The 23,608-nt window shown below is 47.6% G+C and overlaps 1 protein-coding gene across 3 annotated transcripts; it reads left to right on the top strand.

Moving 5' to 3' along the window:
- Positions 1 to 1,722: 1,722 nt before the first annotated feature.
- Positions 1,723 to 17,758, top strand: RCC1 (regulator of chromosome condensation 1). Of its 3 annotated transcripts, none has more exons than XM_069079046.1 (10): positions 1,723 to 1,842; positions 6,692 to 6,773; positions 8,955 to 9,142; positions 9,470 to 9,649; positions 11,156 to 11,252; positions 11,682 to 11,804; positions 12,348 to 12,503; positions 14,387 to 14,506; positions 14,993 to 15,145; positions 16,414 to 17,758. In XM_069079046.1, the coding sequence occupies exons 2-10, from the start codon at positions 6,701 to 6,703 to the stop codon at positions 16,587 to 16,589; spliced, it is 1,266 nt and encodes a 421-aa protein (XP_068935147.1). In that variant the 5' UTR covers positions 1,723 to 1,842; positions 6,692 to 6,700; the 3' UTR covers positions 16,590 to 17,758. The 3 variants fall into 3 exon arrangements, with proteins under 3 accessions (XP_068935147.1, XP_068935149.1, XP_068935148.1); XM_069079048.1 differs by lacking the exon at positions 1,723 to 1,842 and adding an exon at positions 2,109 to 2,271; XM_069079047.1 differs by lacking the exon at positions 1,723 to 1,842 and adding an exon at positions 2,312 to 2,538.
- The last annotated feature ends 5,850 nt before the right edge of the window (positions 17,759 to 23,608 follow it).

Raw genomic sequence — 23,608 nt, 5'->3', positions numbered from 1 at the left:
TTTTTTGGAGGGGGGAAGGCAGGGCAATTTGGGGTTGACTTGCCCAAGGTCACATGGCTAGTTTTTGTGTTAAGTGTCTGAGGCCACCTTTGAACTCAGGTCCTCCTGATTACAGGGCCAGGGCTCTATTCACTGCACCACCTAGCTGCCCCCTGTTTGTCTTTCTTACACCAAACTCCAGGGTTGACAAAAAGGAGGAGGTCCTAAGGGACAGGTGACTTGGGCATCCTTAAAGGGAAAGTTGGACCCCACAAGGGAGGAAGAATGTGATAGAACAATTAGCATTGGAGGGAAGGGTGGGGGGGAGATAATCCAAAGTACTGGCTTAGAGCACAAATATTAAGTACTTATACTATGTAGACAGCCTTGTGCTTCCGTGAAAAAAGCAAAAGACAGGACCAACCTTGCATTCAAGGAGCTCCAAGTCTAGTAGGCAGTCATCAGCCATGTGAATATATACAAAATAAATTATTCATTAATTGTATATATTAATTGTATAATGAAGAAGGGATCACTTCCAAAGAGTGTCTCCCTTGAGGCTTAGCACTGAGGATTCAGAGAAAGGACTAAGACAGTCCCTGCCCTTAAAAAGATTACAAAAAATTCTATCTAAAAAGCTAGAACTGGCAGCAAGGAGGATATTAACCCAGCTCTGCCCGATGGCATGATGAAGTCTTACAGAAGGGTGGGGAAATTATGAGCTATGAATTTCTAGTTGCAGAATGGTGAATTTCTGGAGGTGATGAAGCCTAGCAAAGTAGCTGGGTGGGAAAGGGGGTGAATTCCCTGGGTGTGATCCTTTTAAATAGTTGAAGAGCTCTCTAACATCCATCCACCCTCCAATCAGAGGAAAGGAGGGGGTCTCAGGGGTGCTGAAGGAGGTATGAGTTTCTCAGTAGATTTCATCTTATAAAGTGATTAGATGATAAGGATCAGAAAAATAGCCAGCTGGGAAGTGATGAGAATTCCCTGCATTCCATCTTTAAATAGTGGAGGATCAGGAAAGATTCATCTCCAGTGTTCAGGGGAAGATGGGGAGAGGTATGCGTTACAGGCATAGGGAACAAAGATGAGTGAAGCTGGGGTAACGGGCGTTGAATATGATTTTGCTGCCAAGGTAGAGAGGAGAGGAAGCACTGGGGATCCTCAGAGGCCAAACAGTTCAACCCCAAACCTTCATATTACAGATTAATATGAGGTTAACCAGAGGCAGGATTTCCCCCGCTGCAGAGCTAAGGCTCTCTTTGATGGGCCATAAGATTTAGAGCTGGAAGGGACCTTGAGAGTTCCATCTAAAAGGAGGTCCGAGGAAACTTGGCAAATTAACAGACGACAGACAAGGGACAGTCGGAACCTGTAATTTACTTTCCGAGTCTTGAGGGAAGGAAGAAAAGAGAAACAAGCATTTTATAAACCTCTCCTACAATACGCCAGGTACTGGGTGCCAAACCCTATGTAAATAACGTCTCCTCAATTCGATAAACATTTAGAAAGCACCTACTGAGTGCCAGGCCAGGCCTTGGGCTAAGCGCCCGACCATTTGGTCCTCACTATCACCCTGGGAAGTAGGTGCTGTCCTCACCCCCACCTTGCAGTTTGGAAAACAGGCAAACAGGAGGGCGGGGGACCCTTTTGCTCTGAATCATATCTGGATAAACTCGCCCAGCAGAAACCAGCCGGGTGTATTTCCCGGGCTAGCCAGCAGGGGTCGCTGGCTTTTTTTCTCTCCCATTCTCCCGCCCCCCCCCCCCCAACAGTGGAAACTGCAGGACGCATGCGTGAGAGCAGTTCGCGGCCCAGCCTGGAGTGTAGGGGAGTTCCGTTTGGCCCACCTGAATTGAGGTAAAAACACCCTGGGTTCTAGACTGTAGGACAGAGCTGGGGGTCGGGCGGGTACGGCTACAGGCCCGGCTTCTGCCGGCTGTGTGGTGGGTGGCCGGGGGACTGGAGCCTGGCACTGGCAGGGGTAGACGAGTTCAGCCCCGCGCGGCCCCACGTGAAGCCCGCTGGAGGAAGAAGCGGAGTCCGCGTGTGCACACCCCCCCCCCCCCCCCGGCAGCCGCTCCTCCGGGCGGGCAGCGCCTCGTGCGCGCGCGGCGTCTGCCCCGCTCTGCACGTCCCCGGGAAGGCGCGTGCGCCGGCTCCGAACGTCCCCGGGAAGGCGCGTGCGCTGGGCTCCGAACGTCCCTGGGAAGGCGTTTGCGCCCGGCTCCGGAACGTCCCCGGGAATGGCCGGTGCGCCGTCTCAGAACGTCCCCGGAAAGTTTCCAGGTAGCCCCTGAGCGTCAGCTGGAGCTCCAGCTCCCCGGCAGCCTTTCCCCGGGCCAAGGACCTCGTTACTGCTCTCACGCCGCGTGCTCTCCCTTTGGGCGCTTGCGCCAGGCGGGAAATTTCAAATACCTGTCTGTTTGAGTCGCGGGAAGCGGGGGGAGAAGGGGAAGAGAGGACCCTGGAGGGAGGGTCCGTCTGCTGTCCGGCCTGCAAGCTGCAGCGCAGAAGCCTCCCCATGGGCACTTGTGCACGCCTGTTTTAGCAGAGGTACCCATTCTTTCATTGCCTGTGACCCGGGTGCATTCTTTTTCACTCCCCTCCTCCCGAAACGAGTGAGAAGTAAACGTTCCTAGAGCTATCTCAAGGCTGGGGGCCCCGTGGCCGCGGTGATTTTGAGAGGTCTTCTGGGTGTACAAGTTAAAGACATTAATTATCCCGGTCGAGAAGAGACAGATCTGGGCCCCTCTTCCCTTCACAGCCTCAGTTTCCTTCCAGGTAAAGGGAGCGGGCTATCAGCTTTTAGGATTCTGTGAACGAGCCCATAAGCTCAGGAAGCCCGGTGGAGCAGCATAGTTCAATGAGTTGGAAGGGCTTTTGAGCCCTCTTAACTCACCCTTTTAAGGCTAGCGCTGTCCAGTTGTCCGCATCAGTGACCTCAGCCAGAGCTCTATTATAGGGGCTTCTTGACCACTTCTGTTCCCAGCGGAACTTTTCACACAAAGAGGGTTGTTCAGGCCGGGGAGGTGGGCAGAAGACTGTCTCTTGAGGCCTAACAGCTGAAGATTGTAAGAGGTCACAGTAATTTCCTCCTCAATGAGAGCCAGTGTGTAGAGCTTTGCAGAACAGTAGTTCGTTTTTAAGGCTCAAGGCCCTCAGAGACCGTCTGGTCCTGCTTCCTCAGAGGACAAGAGGGGACTGGAACTTCTAAGGGTTACTTCTTTTTTTGCTTTTTGGAGGGGGGAAGGCAGGGCAATTGGGGTTAAGTGACTTGCCCAAGGTCACAGGCTAGTTTTTGTGTTGTTTCTGAAGCCAGATTTGAACTTCCAGGCCTCCTGACTCCAGGGTCGGTGCTCTATTCACTGTCAGCTTTGTGTTATTTCTACTAAGGGAATTTGCTTTTCTCATAGGGCAAGGTGGGGGAGGCAGGGGCATTTAGGCAGATGGGAAAGACTCAAAATATGTGCCTAGCCATGTTTTGATTGAATATGACCAGTTGTCCCAGTTCTCTTCCTCTCCTCAGACACTCCTACATCTTTCTGAGATTACCTCCTATTTTTACTGTATTTATATGTGTATATGTGTGTTTTCCCTGTATTGTCTCCTCCTTTAGAAGGTAAGATGCTTGAGGCCAACCACCATCTGTTGCCTTTTTTTGTATCCCTGGTACTGAGCCTAGTGCCTGGCACATGATCTTTGTTGATGAACACACATCGCCACCAGGCAACCAGATAAAGGTCTAATTAACTTGCCGCTAGGTAGATCAGTGGGGAGAGTGCCAGGCTTGGAGTCAAGAAGACTTGAGTTCAAATTGGAGCTCACATTAGTTGTGTGACCCCGGGCAAGTCACTTAACTGCTCTTTGCCTCAGTTTCCTCAACTGTAAAATGGGGGCGATGAGTACCATGGTTTTTGTGAGAATCAGATGAGATATTTGTAAAGCACTTAGCGCAAAGCCTCCCACATAGTAAATGTCATGTAAGTAGTATTTAGCTATTATTATTATTAATTGAGCATTACAAATGGGTTCAGAGACAGAGAGAATGGGGTTGGCCAAAGTCCTTCATTCTCTACTTTTTAGATTTAGAGAAAAGGAGAAAATAGCCCCATGAGTCAAGGTTTTTTTTTTTATTTAATTTTTTTTGGAAGGGGGGAAGGCAGGGCAATTGAGGTTAAGTGACTTGCCCAAGGTTACAAGGCTAGTAAGTGTTAAGTGTCTGAGGCCCAATTTGAACTCAGGTTCTCCTGACTCCAGGGCCGGTGCTCTACTCACTGCTCCACCTAGCCACTCTAAGTGTTTTCTAGGAAGAAGATTGAGGAAGTTTCAAGGCAGTCTAAGAGAGGAAGAAAAGAAGGGAAGGCAGGAGTGGAGGAGCATTTGTTAAGCCCTTTAACACTTAGGGAGAGGCTTGGAATCCCAAACCAAAAGTGAGACAGTCAAGGAGCTTACTTTCTAATGGAGGGGAAACTACATAATAGGGAGAATGTTCTTGGAAGATTAGTTGATCTACTGGACAGTTGATTAACATGCTCTTTTCAGAATTAATGTTGATGGCATTGCTTTGATTCTGCCCAGAGCAAGAGGTGGAGAGAGCCTGAAAATGGCAGCAGTCATCTGGGTGGCAAGATGGCCAGGGTGACCAGTTTGTTGGGATGGCAAGCCTTTTGTATCAAAGAGGACCAGATGAGTTTGTTCTTACTCCCCAGTCTAGCCAGCTGAGCCCCAGGGCTGGAGTTCCAAAGGGATTGACTGCCCCAGGGTCCAGCTGTCTGGGGATGGAGGGGAGGGGGGAATGGCCAACTGACTTGGGTGAGGGGTTGCATGGAATGGGAATCATGCTCTTTTTGGAATCTGATTATACCAGAGTCCAACTCAAATGCTCTTTAGCTCTGTGACCCAGGACAAACTTGCACCTCAGAACCAAGGTTTTCTTATCTGTAAGATGGAGATAATGTTTGCTTTTACTGCCTGGCTTGTTGAGAGGAAAGTGTTTATAAAACTTAAAGCATCATCGACACCAGAATTAGGATCATAGAGAGAGGCAGCATCTTGTAGTGGATAGAGACTCAGCGTGGTCAAATTTGACCTTGAATAAAAAATATTACAAGTGTTGATGCTGGTTTTCAACATTGCTATCTCTTCTCACCATCCCCTCCTTTCTCTCTTAGAAGTTAAAAAACAATAGAGCACCAGCCCTGGAGTCAGGATGACCTGAGTTCAATCCAGCCTCTGACACTTAACACTTACTAGCCATGTGACCTTGGGCAAGTCACTTAACCCCAATTGCCCCTCCAAAAAAGCAAAAAATAAAATAAAAAAGAATTTTAAAAAAGATGTCAAAAAACACAATTGAACAAAGCAGACCTAACCATTGACCACATCTGACAGTGTATGCCACATGCCAAGCCTGCAGTCCAGCATGTCTGTCCAGATCAATCCTCTGGAGTCAGAATTGGTCACTACCCGGTCTCTGTTCTGATGTTTTTTTCCAGTTTTTTTCTGGCTGTTGAGAGATTATGGTGTATAGCATTCTCTTGACTCTGTTCACTTCATCCTGCACCAGCCTACAACTCCAGTCTCCACAAATTCCACTGCATTCCTCATATTCCTTGTTTCTTGTGATTCTGTAATACTTGTTTTGCCATGGCTCATTTACTCTTAATTTTGCTGCCTCCCAAAAGTGCAGCTGTAAATATTTTTTTACATTTATTTTATTTTATTGTTACATTTTGAGTTTCAAGTTGTCTCCTTCCCAATCTCATATTCGAGAAAGCCAGCATTTGATACAGGTCTATATGTGGAACCATACAATACATAATTCCACATATCAGTTCTTTTCTCTGGAGGTGGATAGCATCTTCCTTCATAAATCCTTTGTAGATGATTTTACCCATCATATTGCTTAGCATAGCTTAGTCATTCACAGTTATTCTTCGAACAATATTGCTGTTACCATATATGACATTCTTTTGGTTCTGTTCATTTGACTCTATTATTTTATTCAAGTCTTGCCATGTTTTTCTAAAATTAATCTGCTTGTTATTTCTTACAGTGCAGTAATGTTGCATTTTGCGGGAGGGAGCCACTGTGTTAGCTCATAGACAGCTGGCTGTGGAGCTAGGAAGACCTCCATCCTTCCAAATGCCTTTGGACCAATCCACAGGTCCTTCCACCGCCGCCCCGGCACTGACTATTGGCCATCCTTTGTCCTCTTTGCCAAGTCCCAGAGTGTGAGAGGAAACCTTAGGGTTGTTTTGATTTGCATTTCTATTAGTGATTCCAAGAATTTTTTCTTGGGGTAGTTGGCATTGGCAATTCTTATAAGAATTTCTTTTCTCCTCCTCTATTAGGTCACTATTCCAGCATAATTTCTACTGGCTTTTCCAAAATGGATGGACCAGTATACAACTTCCACATTGATGGAAGCCTGGGCATGTCTTCCTGCCATTCCTGCTTTTTTCTGTAGCTGGGAGTTGGGTCCCGGGTGCCATGGCTATCATCATTCTGCTGATGCCCACAACAAGAGCCAGGAATTGACAGGGTTGCCTACAGACCTTTCATTCCCTCCTTTTCACTCTTAAATACCCAGAATCCCTTGCAACTTAGCTTGGGTCCTCCCACTGTCTTTGCCTTACAACAAGGCCCAGGCATGTTATTGGGAGTGCCAGTGATTGACAAGGCCTTGGCTTTGATTTTTTTTCAGGTCTCTAACATGCCAGCCAAACGCTTGAACAAGAGAAATCCTCCAGCAGAAAATGCCACTGTAGAAAGCAAAAAAGTAAAAGGTAATTCATTTGAATGAGCCATTATTAACTGCCTGCTGAATGTCAGGTGCTGTGCTAGGGATACAGAAATGAAAACAAAATGATGCTTCTTCAAGGACCTTACCACTTTGCTGCAGGGGGAGGCCAAAGGTACACATCACTGTTACATCATACCATCTTAGTGCCCCTGAGAGCAATAGCTGCCCTTTGGAATGTGTGTGGACCCTCAGCTTCTCTGGCCAGGCGGGTTAGGGACTGATGAGCTTTCCGATGTCTCAATCACTGAGGCAGAGTTGGGAAGGGAAGGGAAAGGGAATCTGACTGCTTAGGACATTTTAAAATGGTGAATGTCAGAGCTGGGAGGGCCCTTAGAACCCAGAATGTCAGAGCTGGGAGGGCCCCAAGAACACAGGATGTCAGAGCTGGGAGGGCCCTTAGAACCCAGAATGTCAGGGCTGGGAAGGGCCTTAGAACAGAGAATATCAGGGCTGGGAGGGCCCTTTGAACAGAGAATGGGGCCTTGGAAACTGTTCTAGTTCAAGTTCCTCATTGTACAGATGAAGAAAATGAAGTCTGTGGAGAGGAGATGACTTTGTCACACAGACAGTGGCAGAGCCAGGACTAGAACCCTGGTCTCCTTAGTCCCTATTTCAGGTTCTTTCCGCTTTGCCCCACTAAGGGTACATAAAGAGGGGCATCTCTTTATTATACTACATGCATACTGTGCAGACCTCTCTTTGCCCAGGTTTGCAGGGGAGCATTGTAGAAGGTGGTGAATGGGGTGGGGAAGAGAGACTGAGATATTCCAAGGCCAGCCAAGGTGGGTTTGTTCTCTGAACACCGAAGGTAGGAGGGAAGTACCAGGAATGCTGCGCCTGGGTGTCTGGGCTCTCAGCAGCTAATAAACTCAGACTCTGTTTCTTCCTAATGCTGGGGCAGATGCCAGTCCACCAAACACAAGTAAGAGCTGTAACTTCCCAATGCTCATCCCTGCCGTCTTGCTCCTCGCCTGGCCTCAATCCTTCCACAATACAGCTCAGCTGATCCCTACCTTCTGGGCTTAGGGGGAGAGAGGTGACAGCTGCTGCTTGCCTTGTCCTTCCTCCCCCTAGATTTCAGCTACCTGTCCTGTCCTGTCCTGTCCCATGCCCAGGCCTGCCTGGTTCTAGGCATAGCAAATGACAGAGGTGTAAGTGGTTGGGGTGAGAGGATAGAGTGGAGATGAGGCTTTTATGGAACTATTGGTAAAATGCTGGCCTCACAAGCAAGAGATAGTGGAAGCATTATTCCCATCTCACAAATCAACCAACTGAGACTGAATGAGACAGTGGCTTCCTGAAGGTCCCTTGTGATGGAGGCAGGGCTATCAGAGGGAGGTACAGTACTACAGATCTTTTCCCCCCTGACTCCTCCTGCCTTTGCTTCCCCTACACTACCTAAGATAGGTGTGTCTCTTCATCTGTCTTGATCTGCTCCCAGGCTCGAGAATGAATTGAGGGAAGGGGTGACAGACTTGGTTTTGTTTTTTTGAATGATCTTTCTTCATAACACTTTGTGGGGTCATAAGAGAAGGAGTTGGGGTCCTAGCCAGCCCATGGAAGCTTTCAGCCACATTTGACTGGGTGTGTATGGCTCTGTCCAATGTAGGCTCAGCTTCCTGTACTGACCACAGGCTTAAGGCCACCCTCCTGATTTCCTGCCTCCATACCTTTGCTCTCTCCACTGCCTTGGACTCCCAACAATACTCCCTGGTCCTGGACTTTGGGGCACACCTGGGCCTTGCCACACCTTCTATTGCCCTGAACTATATAGTTGACTTTCAGTTTTCTTTGTGGCTTTGGCCCCCTCCCGTGCTCCTGATCTCTGGATTGTCAAGGAACCTTGGGCCATATTAACCCAAGACGAGACCAGTTAGGAAAATAAAGCCACCCAAAGTAATGAGAACTAGTAAGTAGAATACTGGTGTGCTGACTCCCACAACATTGCCCACAGCTCTGTCTTCCAAGTCCAAATAGAAGGACCCTTGGGCTTATCTGGCTGCTTTCTATTGAGAACTGCTTTTCTGCAAAGGCTCCTGGGCAGGAGCTTGGAGCCTTGGCTAGGGCAGGAAAACAGATCCATTCCCCTTGCTTCTCAGGTGAGCTCTCTTGTCCTCTGAACATCTCCCTTTTTTCTCTCCTCCTCTGTCTCTTGGGGCTCCAGTCTGCCACAAGTCTCACCGAACAGAAGCAGGCTTGGTGCTGACCCTGGGCCAGGGTGACGTGGGTCAGCTGGGGCTCGGCGAGGATGTGATGGAGAGGAAGAGGCCAGCCCTGGTTACCATGCCTGAAGGCATTGTGCAGGCTGAGGCTGGAGGGATGCACACCGTGTGTCTGGGCAAGAGTGGTCGGGTGAGTATGCAGGGGAGCAAACAAGTGGGAAGTGAGAGGAACCTTCCAGATATTGGGGCTGTTCATCTTCCTCCCCACCCCCACCTTTCACCTCCAGTGAGTAGTGGTGACCCATCCATGGACACTAGTATGGTCCCCCTGTGGCCAGAGCAATGGCTGACTGTGTTTGAGCTTATAAGCTGTACCTGTGATCGAACCAGTCACTGAACTCTCCCTTCTAGGGCACCCAGAATGCATGATAACAAACACCCAGCCCATGTATGTCACAGAGTTATTCCCCCTGCCCCTGGTCTGGGGTTGACAACTGGACTTGTGTTCCTGGCACAGGTCTACACCTTCGGCTGCAACGATGAAGGTGCCCTTGGAAGGGACACCAGTGTAGAAGGCTCAGAAACCATCCCAGGGGTGGTGGATCTGTCAGAGAGGGTGGTGCAGGTTTCAGCTGGAGACAGCCACACTGCGGCACTCACTGAGGATGGGCGAGTTTTCCTCTGGGGCTCCTTCCGGGTAAGGCCACCACCATCTGGGGTCCTGGGAAGAATGGCAGGGTCTCAGAGAGGTGAGATATTTGCCTAGTGGTAGTGATGGGAAGGAAGTTCTCATCCCAGCTCTTTATTTTGCAATTGAGGAGTCTGAGCCCCAGAGAGTGAAAGTGATTGGCACACAACCCAAGGTCATGTGCCAGGTTGGTGACAGAGCCTGGGCCAGGTCCTGGAACCCAGGTCTTCTAACTCTGTACAGATTAGTCTTCTTTTGACTATATGTGACTTATCTCCCAGGTCAAAGGAAAACCCTCTAGGCAGGTTGGTAAGAAGAGATTCAGGTTGTAGTTGAAATGCCATCTTTGGCCTTCAGGGGTTTCCATTCCAGTGGGCAGGTGGGTAAACGGGTGGAAAATTCATGAGTGGCAAAGTATCCTTACTCAGAGGGTTGGGAAAATGGGGGCCAGTAGTGGCTTTAGAAGGGGACAGTTCAGGAAAGCTTCCTGTGATCTTTTTTGATTGATAGATTAAATAGGTTTATTGATGCCTCTTTTTATTATGTTGCTGTCACTTCTAAATGACATCCCCTCCCCATAGTGCTCTCTCTTAGGACAAAAAATTCTAATTTCGGTCAAGATGGATCACTACTTTGAGCCAAATTAATGTGGTTTTCCTTTATATTAATGGAGTCATCAGGTAAATCAGTTGTCAGGTTTGAATAGAAGGGCATCCCCAGGGGTCCCATGCTGACTTAGTGATCTATCTTGTATTTTTATTTACTTCGGTAAGCGTTTCCCCATTCCATATTAATTACATATTCTGGCTGTGCTATTGCTTGTTTAACCGTTCTGATGTAAATTGTTCTCCTGCTTCATCTTCACTGTGTATCACAGTTTCCCTTCACTTCAGTGAATTCCTCAGATTAGTCATTTCCAGTGGCACAATAATGGTCATTATCCTCCTATACATATTTTGTGCCAGCCTTGGAGCAGTCTACCCAGCCTCTGTCCTCCCATGTCGCTGCTGCTTTGTTTCTTGCTACCACAAATAGAGCTGCTGTCAATATTTGTACATGGGGTAGGTCTCTGACTCCCTTGGAATATATCAAGGAGGTATGTGGTAAAGTGCACAGTGTGCTGGCCTAGAAGTTGGGGGATTGATTTCTGCTTCAGACCTACCTCCAGAGATTAGCAGAAGGATCAGATAGATGATGGGGTGTCTGTAAAGCTCTTCTGCAAACTTTACGGCATTTTGCTGCTCCCCACCATCTGTGAGACTGCTGCACCTAAGATTAGGCACAATTTTTAGTGTCGTTCCAAATTGTTCTCCTGAACAATTGACCTGAGAAGGCTTTGTATAGTTGGTGACCAGAGCTGGGATTTAACAAGGGAGGAAGGAGGTGTGGGGCAAGCAAAAGGGCCAGGGGTGCTTCAGACTCTAGGTGTGTGGGCCAGCAGAGAAGGAGAGAGCTTGGTGGAGGAGGAAGGAGTAGGCACAGAAGTAACATGTCATGTCCTACCTCCACCCACAGGACAATAATGGAGTCATTGGCCTCCTGGAGCCCATGAAGAAAAGCATGGTCCCTGTACAGGTCCAGCTTGAGGTGCCTGTGATCAAGGTGGCATCGGGTAAGTGCAGAACCCTGGATGGACCCTGGCTCCCAGCAGGATTGAGAATTTGTAAACCATAAAATGACCTGGGGATGCCAGAACTGGGTGGGCCCTTAGAACATAGGATACCAGAACTGGGTGGGCCCTTAGAACACAGAATGTCAGAGCTGGGAGGGTACTTAGGACACAGGATGACAGAGCTGGGCAGGGCATTGGAGACCATTTAGTTCAACTTGCCCATTTTATAGATGAAAGGCCCTTAGAAGGAATAGTACTGACCCAGGTTCACATAGGAGATTAGTGGTAGGCCTGTATATTGAGCTAAAGTGTGTATCTCAGGCTAGCAGAAAGAGCCTTGCTAAGTGACCCCTTGGCCCTTCCCTGAGGATTGCATTGGCAAAGCCTTGGCTGCCCAGAATCCCCAACCTTTCCCCCTTTCTCCCCCAGGCAATGACCACCTGGTGATGCTGACAGTGGACGGCAACCTGTACACGTCAGGCTGTGGGGAGCAGGGCCAGCTGGGCCGAGTCCCCGAGTTCTTTGCTAACCGTGGGGGGCGGAAGGGACTTGGTAAGTGACTCGGGGCACTCTCCTTTGGATAGGTTTTGTTGTAGACACAGTTGGCCCTAAGGATAAAGTTGAGACCTGCTTTTCCCATGGAATCTCACAGGTTCTAGAAGGCATCTTCTGACTCTGCCTTAGCTGGGTTTTCCACCTGCTTTGCTTCAACGTCCTTCTGTATTCTTTGGGGTATTCCCCAGGACTGAATAAGTAGTTGGAATCCTAGAAGAAAGGAATCTTGGGATGAGGCCTCCTTTTTAATGGTTGAAAATCTGTTGGTCCAATACACTGGGCCTTTTGGGGTTATGTCCAACAGGAAATCTGGGCTGAAATGACCAATCTGTCATCCATAGGGTGGAAACTGAGAGGGGTGGGGAGAGGTTCTGTTCCCTAAGTTCTCTTACTATCCAGGAGTGAGTAACGTGTCCAGCAGGACTACCCCATAGGTGGCCAAAGAATAGATTGGATGCCCTGTCTGTGTTCTCTCTTCTCCCCCCCTCCCCTGACATTTTCTCCCATGTTGCCCATACTCTGCTTCCTGCTGCCATCCAGAGCGACTGCTGATCCCCCAGTGTGTGCTGCTGAGGTCCAAGGGCCAGCGGGGCTCCGTCCTCTTCCAGGATGCCTTCTGTGGGGCCTATTTCACCTTCGCTGTTAGCCGAGAGGGCCACATTTATGGTTTTGGCCTCTCTAACTACCACCAGCTTGGTGAGTCTGAGGGCCCTCTGTTGGAATGGGTCTCTGGTGTAGGTGACTTGAGACATCCTCTGGTCTGCTCATATCTTACATGAGGACTCTGCCTGCCCTGGGACCTGTGTGTCTTCTCCCTCTTCTTTCCTTCTCCCAGTCCTCCAAGAGGCCCACTGGCTCTCAGTGATACCCTGCAGGAGGTGACAGGACAGAATCACGGGGTCCAGGAAGGGACTTCAGAGGAAGGCTCTCTGGTTTTACTGATAAGGAAACTGAGGTCCTTGCAGGTTCCATCAGCGATGGGATTTGAACCCAAGCCTTCATATTCCTAGCCCAGAGTTCTTTGTACCAGGCATGCTGCGTCATATCATACTGGGTTGTCCTTGGGGTACAGGCTCCCATTGGCAAGGCAGTCCACCTTCTCCAGTCTGTTGGGCTCCTCATGCAAACACCCAGCACTGTTTGTCTCTCTGATTTCTCAAGACTGGGTATCATGGGGAAGGAGCTGGGGCTGAGCCAGCCAGGAAGGGAGGCCAGTCTGGGAATTTCCATTGGCCATCACTATGAGAAGCTTATCCTCCAGCTCCTCAGCCTTTTTTGTGTTAGGGACCTCCCTGCCCTACTTGGGCAGACTGGAGAGGCCAGTGGAGCCCTTCTCAGAAGAATGAATTTAAATGCGTAAGATAAAATAAATTGGGTGATAAGAGAAACAAATTTTATTGAAATAATTTTTAAAAAAGCAAATTTGTGATATAGTCATATGCTTCTTTATTAGAACATTAACAAGAAGACATTTCAAATATGGGCAAGCTAAAGGTAAAATTTATTTTTTAAAGATACATCAGCATGAAGATTTTTATTTGTGATTGATTTATTTGTATTGGCAACAAAGTCATAAGTGTTGTTTATACTCCCCTTGGTTTGTTGCCTGTGTATTTTTCCACCCACATTCACAGGCTCCTTGACACTGTGTGGACCCCAGCTTAAGAGCTACTGCTCCACAGAGACGTTGTCTGATGTTGGCAGCACATTGCAGTCTTGTTGTAGTGTCCAGGATCAAACAGAATACTGACCATCTCCATCACTGAAAAAGTGTCACTGCAGCATGCCCCAGCCCCTGACCCTGCACTACCCTCTCTTCCCTGTCCTTAGTGACTGCTCTTTGCTTAACCCTAGTCTTTCAATTCCCTAAGACACAGTCCCAGGCCTTGGTAAAACCTTAGGTTTTAGCTGCCCAGGAATGCATCTTGTTTTTATAGCATTGTTTTCGTAGAACTCACTGGCCCTGGTAATGTTGTTTCATCTAACGTTATGTTTTGGTGGGATCAGTTAATGATGTCAGTCAGGATGCGTCTCTAGAGCCTTCATTCCTTCTGGAAGAGGGTTGAAGTCTCTAGACCCAGAACAAGGACTGTAATGTAATGTGGGAGCTACTGAGAAAGAAAGTCTGGCGGGATTTAGAGGTCAGAGGGATCAAATGGGGCCAGAACAGACATCAGGAAATGGCCTCCATCCTTCTCTTCCTGGTGACCCTGTGGGATAGGAGTTCTTAACCTGAGGTTCAAGAACTTAGGTTCCTTATATTTTGTTACTGCATTTCCATAAAATCGGTTTCCTTTATAATCCTACATATTTGTACATTTAAAGATGTTATTTGAGAAGGGGTCCCATAGACTTCAGCAGACCCTGCCAACAAAAGTGAAGGACGCTTCCTATAGAAATTAGACACTGTGCTTCCCACTCTTAAGCTGTGAACTCTTTCTGTCACCTGTTATTGTATGCTGAGTTTTCACGCCCATCAGGACGGGCCTTAGCCATACGTCCCCAGAGAGGTCCCTAGGGAGGATGGGAAGGGGCCACAAGACTCATGCCTGACCATCTGGCTCGGGGTCTCTCTCCAGGTACTCCAAGCACAGAGCCTTGCTTTGCTCCCCAGAATCTGACATCATTCAAGAACTCCACCAAGTCCTGGGTGGGCTTCTCCGGAGGGCAGCATCACACAGTTTGCTTGGACTCAGAAGGTAAGCTGCTTTGGAGGGGCTCCCCGTGGGTCACGGTGTTAGTTTGTGGGTTTGTAAGGTTAGTCAGCCAGCCCACGAGTATTTATTGACCAACTGCTGAGAATATAAGTACAAGGATGGGGGGCTCTCTCTTTCCGTACTTTGCCCTCTCCCTGAGGATTCTCCAGGGTCCCACAAAGTAATAAGGCTGAGGAATATAGAAGAGGTAATTCCTCAGGCACTCCCAGCTTTGGGACACCACTCATCTCCCTATGGGACAGCTGCACACCCCCCCAGAGGTGCTGATTGGGCCTTCTTCCCTCTGGGTCCCTTCCATGTGATCAACCCTTGAAGAAAGCAGGTACCAGCCTTTCCAGACTCTTCCTACCACTTCCCTGGTCCTGAACCCCATAAAGGGATAAACTAAGGGCTGGGGTGAGGGGAAGGGGTAGGTCCAATGTGTGGGCCTGTGCTTATCACTGTTCTGGGATTCTCCCCGGACCCCAGGTAAAGTGTACAGCCTGGGCCGTGCTGAGTATGGACGCCTGGGCCTCGGGGCAGGCGCTGAGGAAAAGAGCAGCCCCACCCTCATCCCAAAATTGCCTCCTGTCTCTTCAGTTGCCTGCGGTGCCTCGGTTGGCTATGCAGTAGCCAAGGATGGTGAGTGAAGGGCAGTCTGTTAGTCACTCAGCAAACCTCCTGAAGGTTCTTTAAACCCTACTGACTGCAGGGGGGGAATATTGGGATTCAATCTTTGCCCTTCAGGAACTTACAGTCCAAACATATGTGAAACCATGAGTTCAGATCAGTTTGTGATCCAGATGAGAATTGTGGGGTGTAAGTAGCCCCAGAGCAGGAGTAGGCAGTGGGGTGGTAATCCAGAAACAACCTGCTTCTCACTGGACACAGGTCTCTAAGATGAGGCCTTGGAAAAAGAAGATGATGGAGACATCTTAGCCCCCGTGAGGAGGCATGGCAGCCTTTCCTCCTTGGCCTCTGCTTTCTTCCTGGTGTTGGGGGTGGGGTGAGGTAGAAATTAGAAGCAGGCCCAGAGCCAGGGACCCCTGCAGGCCTGGGGACCCACATACCTGATTGAAAGTGTCTTCATTAAAAGTATTTGTAGAACCTATATTTGATTACATGCAGCCATGGGAGTAAGGGGAGAAGAGAGGGAAGGGGAGAAAATTTGGAACTCAAGAGATTGTGGAACTGAATGTTGCAAATTAAAAGTAAACCAAAAAAAGAAAAGACAGTGTTCACATTCCCATAGCTTAGCATGATGTCCAGAGCCTGCCAACTGTAATCCTTTCCCCCAAAAAAGAAATGAATGTCAGTAAGTTTGGCTTTGTATGTATTTTGTTTGCTTTCTAAAGAAATGAGAGTTGGACTAGACACCTTGTAAGGTTACTTCCTCCTCTCTGGAGGAAGACACAAAGGCGCTGTGGGGACAGGGAGCAGAGAGGAGCCAGGCCTGATAGGAGTCGGAGGTCCTTATCGAGGAGAAGACAGAAATAGGGTTGGGAAGGCTCAAATGCTAGGCCTGGGGAGCGCTGATGAACTGTGCCATGTATGCAGTGGGGAGTCTGTGTCTGGAACATTGATTTGGTGGCAGGTATAGTTTGGTTAGGATGGTGTATCATGGTGTTGGAACTGGGAGAGTGAACAGACAGACTGGGCCTACACAGCCCACAGGGAACTCATGGGGTTCTGGTGGGGTCATGTCTGTGAGGAGGCTTACAGTGAGTGCATTCCCTCTAAGGATGAAACCATGTGACTAGGTAAGCTCAGAGCTCTTGGAGGTATAAAAGGAGGGAATGGGAGAGGACTTGACATCTCAGGCCTATCAGGTGTGAGCCTGGGGCATGGGTGGGAATTTGGGGAGGGGGTGAGGCACTCACCCCACCTTTCTTCATCCCGTCTCCCCACAGGCCGAGCGTTTGCCTGGGGCATGGGCACCAACTTCCAGCTGGGCACAGGAGAAGATGATGATGTCTGGAGTCCGGTGGTGATGGCCGGCAAACAGCTGGAGAACCGGGTTGTTCTGTCAGTGTCCAGTGGGGGGCAGCACACAGTCTTACTGGTCAGAAACAAGGAGCAGAGTTGATGAAACCCTTAATGAAACTGTCTGCTCTCCCTCCCCCCTCCTCCATGGGAAAGATACAACTTCTTCAGCTGTCAGCAGAAAACCTCCTTCTACAAACCTTTAGCTGCCCCTCCAACAGCAGAAATGGAATCTTGGCTCTTTTAGGGGATCATCTTGGGAACATCAAGATGAAGGGATTGCATTAAAATATGCAAGGAATGAATGGATGGACATTCCTCACCTCCCTCCAAGCTGCTGCTCTCTCTTCTGTCCAGTCCTCATCCCCATTCAGGGCCCTTCACCCTGGCCTCCCTCAGACTGGGTTAATGTTCACTGGAAGAATGTTGTTGGAGCCCCCACAGGTCCTGTCTCCTACACTGCCTCCCCCCACCCCTTTACCACCACCAAGAAGCCAGAGGTTTCTCCCTTAGGATGTCCAGTTACATGATTTAAAGTCATCAGAACATTCACTGAACAACTGGCTTTGTTTCCCCCACCCTTCAGTCCCTGTATCCATAACTGTTATCTCGCTGGCCCCTTCCCCATCCATCTGGGGCTGTCAGTTAAGGACAAGGCTTACCCACTTGCCAGAAGGGGAACTGGATCAAGGTTGATCCCCAGAACCTCAGCCAGCTGTCTCAACCCAGGTCCCCCAGGAAGGGGCCTGGCCAGGGCAAGGAAGACATGAGATGGGTGGATGTCAGAGCTCAGGATTTGCACCCAGCCACTGCCCTTTGGCTCACAGCTTCCTCCAGGACAGTGAGGGTCCTGGCCGTGGAGACTAGGCAAGGCAGACCCAGTTGGCCAAGAAAAGGAATCAAGTGGCATTTCCCCCACCCCAGCACTGATACCCTAAGTGGCCCTCATACATCATTCCCTACAGACTAGTCTGATGCCCTGCCACCTGCTGGCTTCTTGCAGCCAGATTCCAAACACCATGAATGGCTTATCGTGTTTTTCTGGGAAGGAGAACTACCTTTTTATAAACTAATTTATAACGATATGGAAATGGGAGGGGTATGTAGGTAAGGGACGTTGGGTGGGGCTGGTCCTTGAGGGAGGGGAACATCATTTTGTACAGTAGCTCAGAAAATAGTTTCGATTTTTTTTTAAAGTGTTTAAAGTATTTTGGCCAGGGAGAGTAAGATCTTTTAACACTGAATAAATTTTGAGGTTTTTTTTTTTTTAAAGGAATGGGTGTGTTCTCATCCTTGCTCCATAAAGGGGTAAAGTTTGCAGTGAGGGCAGGGTGAAGGGAGGATTCTGTATCCATGTGGATCTTAGCATCAAAGATGATTGATTCTACGGATCTCTTGGCCTCAGATGAGCTTTGCAGGCAGTCCTTAAAAAGGAATCCTACATGAAATCTCTATGGGGGCACACTTGCCTGGTGCTGCAGGGCCAATCCCTGTTCACTGCTCAGATGGCACCTTGGCTTCCTGGCTAGTTCCGTGGTAGCTCAGTCTTAGGTCAGAAGATCTAACACTTCGCTTTCTGTTTTTAGGCAAGTACTTTTACTTTTCTGGGCCTCAGTTTTCATAAGATCCTACCACTTAGAACTGGAAGGCACCAGTTCTAATCCCCTCATTTTACGGGGGTGGGAACTGAATCCTAGAGAAGTATACTGCCTTACCCAAGGTCACAGATGGGTAGAGCTGAGATTCGAACCCAGGCTCCACTGAATCCGAGTCCTGAACTATTTTCCTCCTTCCCTGTGCTTTTCCTACTCCCAACATGGGGATAATCACATTTATCCCTTCTACCTGCCAGGAATGTTAAGAGGATAGTTTAGAGACTGTGAAATACTGTATCTTACTGAGCTGTGGTTATAGAGATGTATATTGCAATTTTTGTTCTTAAATATTTGACTAAGCAGGAGTAAGGTAGATGCCACAAGTCACAGGAGAGATTGTAGCATTTACAGCTAGAAGGGACCTTAGATCTAATCCCACCCCCCTCGTTTTCCATAGGAGGAAACTGGGCAGACTCTGGGTCCACAGCTGAGGAAGACATTACAGCTGAGGAATGCTGCTGTTGTGTAGAATATTTAATCCAGCCAGAGGAGATTAGGGCCTTATGGCTAAACCTAACCCCAAGAGATGCTAAATTCACCAAGAGAACTCAAGTCCAGTTGGTGGACTTAAAGGTGTTGTATAGTCCATCTCTAATCTCCTTGGGTCATCCTCTCCCATCACCCACTGATGATGCCTAGACCCCTCTTAAAGTTTTGGGGATATCCAAAATAGTTGATCAGAAAGACATTGGGGCCTCCCATGTTGAATGGTCCTATCTAGTTCTCCCTGAGAAGAAAACTATAAATTCTAGTTATATCTCTTATATATAGAAGGCCCACCATATGAAGATTCCAGGATGGGGAGGGCAGAGAGAGATCCAGTGTATGAAAGATCCTTATGTTTGAGTGACCAATTGCTTTCTGCTCTCTTTTTGGTCTGGCCTGATAGGCCAGGAAGATTATCTGGCTTAAAATTTCTGGTCTTTGGTACAGGCATGACAAGGGCGTCTTTGGACTCTGCAGCTAGTAAAGACGCTGCTAGGGATGGACTCAGGGCTGAGCCTGAATAGGAGGAAGGAAGCTCCAAGTCTCCCAGTGGGACAGGGTAAGTGGAGAGCACTAGATTTGAAGTCAGAAATTGTGGGTTCGAGTCCTGACTTACTCTTTCAGTAACTTGTTGACCTTAGGTAAACCTACTGCCTAAAATGGTTAGCCTAGCAGGTTTCTAAGGGTCGATAACCATATGTCTATTACTTAAGCTTGTTTCTTCATCTGTGAAACCCATATAATATCTTTCTGGCCCCTCTCTAAGGGCTAGGAGATCCCAGTGTTTGTGAAAGTGTTCTCTTTGCTTACAATTATTTTCACTTATAAAGTGGTGAACAATTTACACGAATACAACCATACAAAGAGTGAGGAATGAAATCTCCACCAAAACCATGGAATCCAAATTATTTTTTCAAGAAATACATAAACGTGACAAGATGATAACGAACCTTGTGATTGGTGTCTCCTTCCCATCCCTTTTGCGTCTCTGTTTGCTTAAAAATCCATCACTGTTTTTCATATGTGAGTCTGCATGTTCTGATTCCATTGGAGGTAGCTTAGTGAATGGAAAGATCTCAACCCAGTTCAGAAGATTGGGTTCGTTTCCTTTCTCCAACTCTTTCCACTTTGGGTCACTCCTGGCAAGTCTCATTTTTCTGCCAAGTCTCAGTTTTCTTATCTCCAAAATGAGGATACTTGAATCACCTCCTTGAGATGCTGTGGCGACAACGCTTATAAAGTACTTATGCATTAGTCAGTAGATGTTTAGTGAGCATTTATCATGTGTCAGGCACTGTGCTGAGAACTGGAGATACAAAAAAGGCAAAAATAAAGTCCCTGCCCTCAGGGAGCCCATATTCTAGTATATTGGGGGCAAATTAACTTCACATATAGGATATATATGAGTAGTAGATGGAAAGTAAGAGGAAGGGGGCTAGGGCAGACTGGGAAAGACTTGAACAGCATGGAATTTGGGTTGAATGTTGAAATAAGGTAGGATATCTGAGGTTCAGAGGGAAAGAGGGAGAGCATTCCAGGCTTGGGGTATGATAGCTAGTGCAAAATTTATGGAATCAAGAGGTGGAATGTTGTGTGTAAGGAAGAACAAATCAGCCATTTCAGCTAGATGGTTGTGGAAGGGAGTATAGAGGACTTTAAATACCAAATGGAAAATTCATATTTGATCTTACAGTAATAGGGAGACATTGAAATTTATTGAGTACTAAGGGGAAAGGGGGGTGTAGATGTTAATGGTCAAATTTGTTTTAGGAAAATCACTTTGGCATCTGTGTGAAAGATGAGAAATGAGGCAGAAAGAGCAGTTAAAAGGCTCTTGCAATCCTGTATTAGTGTAATGACTGAAGAAAAGAGGACATATAGGAGAGATGATTATGAAGACAGAAATGGCAAGCTTTTCCAAGAAATTGGATATGTAGAGTAATGAGGAGTAGAGGATGGCACCTAGGTGACAGAGTACAATGATGCCCTCCACAGTAATACAAACGTTACTGATATAATTACTAATACTGTTAACTAATGTAACAGTAACGTCAAAGAGGAGCGTTTGGAGGGAAAGATAACGAATTCTGTTTTGGCTATAATGAATTTGAGATACCTTTAATACATCCAATTTGAGATTTGAAAAGGCAGTTGGTTATGTGGGACTGAAATTCAGAAGACACATGAGGGTAGATACATAGATCTGGGAATCATCTGTATGGAAAAGATAATTGAACAAATAGAAGCTTATGAGATCAAGTTAGAAGAGAACAATCTTGGGGAGAAAACTGTTCCATTTTCCCAAAGTGAATGGGCGCTGACATTGTTGAAGATCCAACAAAAGACCAAGAGAGAGCAAAATCACAAAAACTCAGAAGAAAGTATACAGGAGGAGAGTCAGGTCAAATGCTGCATTGGTCAAGAAGGGAGTAATCCAAGGCTGAGGTTTAGCAAGGGGTGACTGTGGACTGGACCAGGGAGCAAGGCATTCAAGTATGGAAGATAGGATAGAACTGAACTGATTCGTAAAAAATAAAACAAAAATAAACAGACCAAAAAAAGAACTGAACTGATTTGTGAAGAGGCCGTGATGGAGAAGAGTGGAGAGCAGCAGGAGTGGGGTTGTTTTTCCTTTCTGGAAGAGGACCAATGACATCAGGAAAGTGATGCCTTGACTTGCCTTGAGCTGGAGCCGCACTCTCTACTGTAATGGCCTGGGAAAGAATTGAGGGCCACTCCTCAATAGAAGCCACAGCGAAGACAATCACAGGATGAGAGGACATACTGTGTAGGGAAAGATGGAATGATAAAAGAATGATCAGATAAAGAGATTGTGGGGTTAAGTATAAATAACATTTGTGGCTGATGGCAAGATTGAGGATATGACCAGCTCTATTTTGCTGAAATGGGATGAAGGCATGTAAATTATGGGAATTCAGTAGATTAAGGAACTGGGATGTTAAGGGTATTTGAGGAAACATATGGACATGCATTGAAGTCCTCTAGTGTGAGGGTAGGAGTTGGGGAGGAGAGAAAGACTGAGTCAGGCATTGAACTCATTGAGGAAGGAAGAATTCCCTGGGGACAAATAGCTAATGAGCATCAGAATCTGGATTGGGTCATAAATTTGGACAGTATGAAACTTACAGAAGGTTGCTGGGTTGGCACAAAGTTGCTGGGTTATGGAGTGGAAATTTAGAAGTGCCGGTGGACCGCAATGAGTATTTCAACTCCCCCATCCACAACCAGTAAGTCAAGGGGTATGATGAACATTTGGAAAGGGATACTGTGCCATCAGGATGGACTGACTCATCTTGGTGAGACAATATGGAAGGAGACAGAAAATCCTTAAAGATGGAAGGAGGTTTGTTAATTATGGATCACATGTTCCAAGGAGCATAGTGAAAGTGGGTCAGATCTGGAGTGGGACACTGGGGAGAAAAGAGGGTTAAATCTGAGGGTAATGGGAGGTTTGAACCCTGGGGGTGTCTCTCAAGCAGGCTGGAGCAGGCTGGGGCATATATGGCCCTAGGATAGTTCTGTCAAATGGCAGGAATTCAGTCAGTCAACTTGCATTCACTAAGAGCTTACTACCTGTCAGAGGCCTTGATAAGTACTGACAATACAGGTACAAGTAGACAGTTCCTCAAGGACTTTACATTCTAATGGAGTAAAACAATACTGATATGTAAATTCCAGGGCTGGACTGAGCTTCCAGAATGAAGAGGTTTCTGGGTGACGGTAGAAAAAGTTCAAGATGCAGTCTAAAGAGGAATTAACTGCAAAGGTGGCGGCAAAGAAACAGGGATTGATAGTAGAATCAGCTGCCCAGATCGCTTCTAGAGGTTCCCAAACTTATTTGCCCTGTAGCCCCTTTAAAAAAATGCTTAGCGCCCCCCCCAATCTACTTTCTTTTAACCCTTTGATGGTTTTTAGTTTTGTTGTTTCTTAAATTTGCATCATTCCAAAAAATTACCGCTCGCCCTGATCGTTCTGTCATCCACTTTGGGAAACTAAGAGTATTGGAGAGGATCCTGGAGAGAATATGCAGGCCTGGGATCCTGTGCTGGGAGGGTGGTCGAGGTGGACTGGGCACTTTATAAATGTTATCCAGATTCAAGTGGCAAGACAATCAGTCCTTTGACTCTTTCCTAATTGATGGAGGGTCATTGAAGCATTTTTATTTTTTTTTAATTAATATTTTCCTTTTCCCCAGTTGCTTGTAAGGACAATTTTTAACAATCGAAGCATTTTAAAAATGCATCAAAGACAGAAGGAATCACTGAACAGAAGGACAGCTTTATTATGTACTATGAAAAGTTCAGTATTTTTTCAGTCCCATCCGACTCTTCATGGGGCTGTGGAAGGCGAGTGGCTTGCCATTTTCTCCTCCAGAGCACTTTACAGATGAGGAAACCGAGGCACACTGAGTTAAATAACTTGCCCAGGGTCACACAGGTCACATTTGAACTCGGGAAGATGAGACTTCCTGACTCCAGGCCCTGGCTCTGTGCACCAACTGCCCTAAGAAAAGCAAGTAGTAGATAATTAATAATAGGTAATTAATACTTGCAGTTTCGCGTACACCCCTCTATCCTCTTTTTCTGTTCTACTAGGCATGTGGAAAGGCGCATATTATCTCATGTTTGTTAAGTCCAAAACAGAAAAAAAAATTAAAATCGATCAATCATCAATCTAAGCCTGGCCCAGTCTTGCAGCCACCCTCGCCCCGCCCTCCAGGGCCGCCCTATGCAGGCCCTTCCTCTCAGCAAATCCTCTCCAAGCCCCGCCCCCAAGCGCGCCCACTCGTTAACACATTCCGGCTCCTCCCTCTCGGGAGGAAATGGAAGCCTGGCCCTGCCCCTAAGGGTCCACTTATTAGAACACTCAAGCCCCTCCCACTTGGTGCAGGATTTGAATTCGCCCCGCCCTGGAAAGCGTCGGCGGACGTGGGGGCTGAGCATGCGCCCTCGGCGGCGGC

The sequence above is a fragment of the Petaurus breviceps genome, unplaced genomic scaffold, assembly GCF_028583685.1.
Source record: "Petaurus breviceps papuanus isolate PSGF00001 unplaced genomic scaffold, PetGlider_PUasm1.0 91041, whole genome shotgun sequence".
Classification (NCBI taxonomy): Eukaryota; Metazoa; Chordata; class Mammalia; order Diprotodontia; family Petauridae; genus Petaurus; species Petaurus breviceps.
Note: the sequence above shows the minus strand (reverse complement) of the source record. Positions and strands in the feature narration are given on the sequence as shown.

Coding starts and splice junctions, on each gene's coding strand:
- RCC1 (XM_069079046.1), top strand. CDS start 6,701: ATGCCAGCCAAACGCTTGAACAAGAGAAATCCTCCAGCAGAAAATGCC. Junction 6,774..8,954: donor AGAAAGCAAAAAAGTAAAAG/GTAATTCATTTG, acceptor TTGGGGCTCCAG/TCTGCCACAAGTCTCACCGA. Junction 11,805..12,347: donor TGGGGGGCGGAAGGGACTTG/GTAAGTGACTCG, acceptor GCTGCCATCCAG/AGCGACTGCTGATCCCCCAG.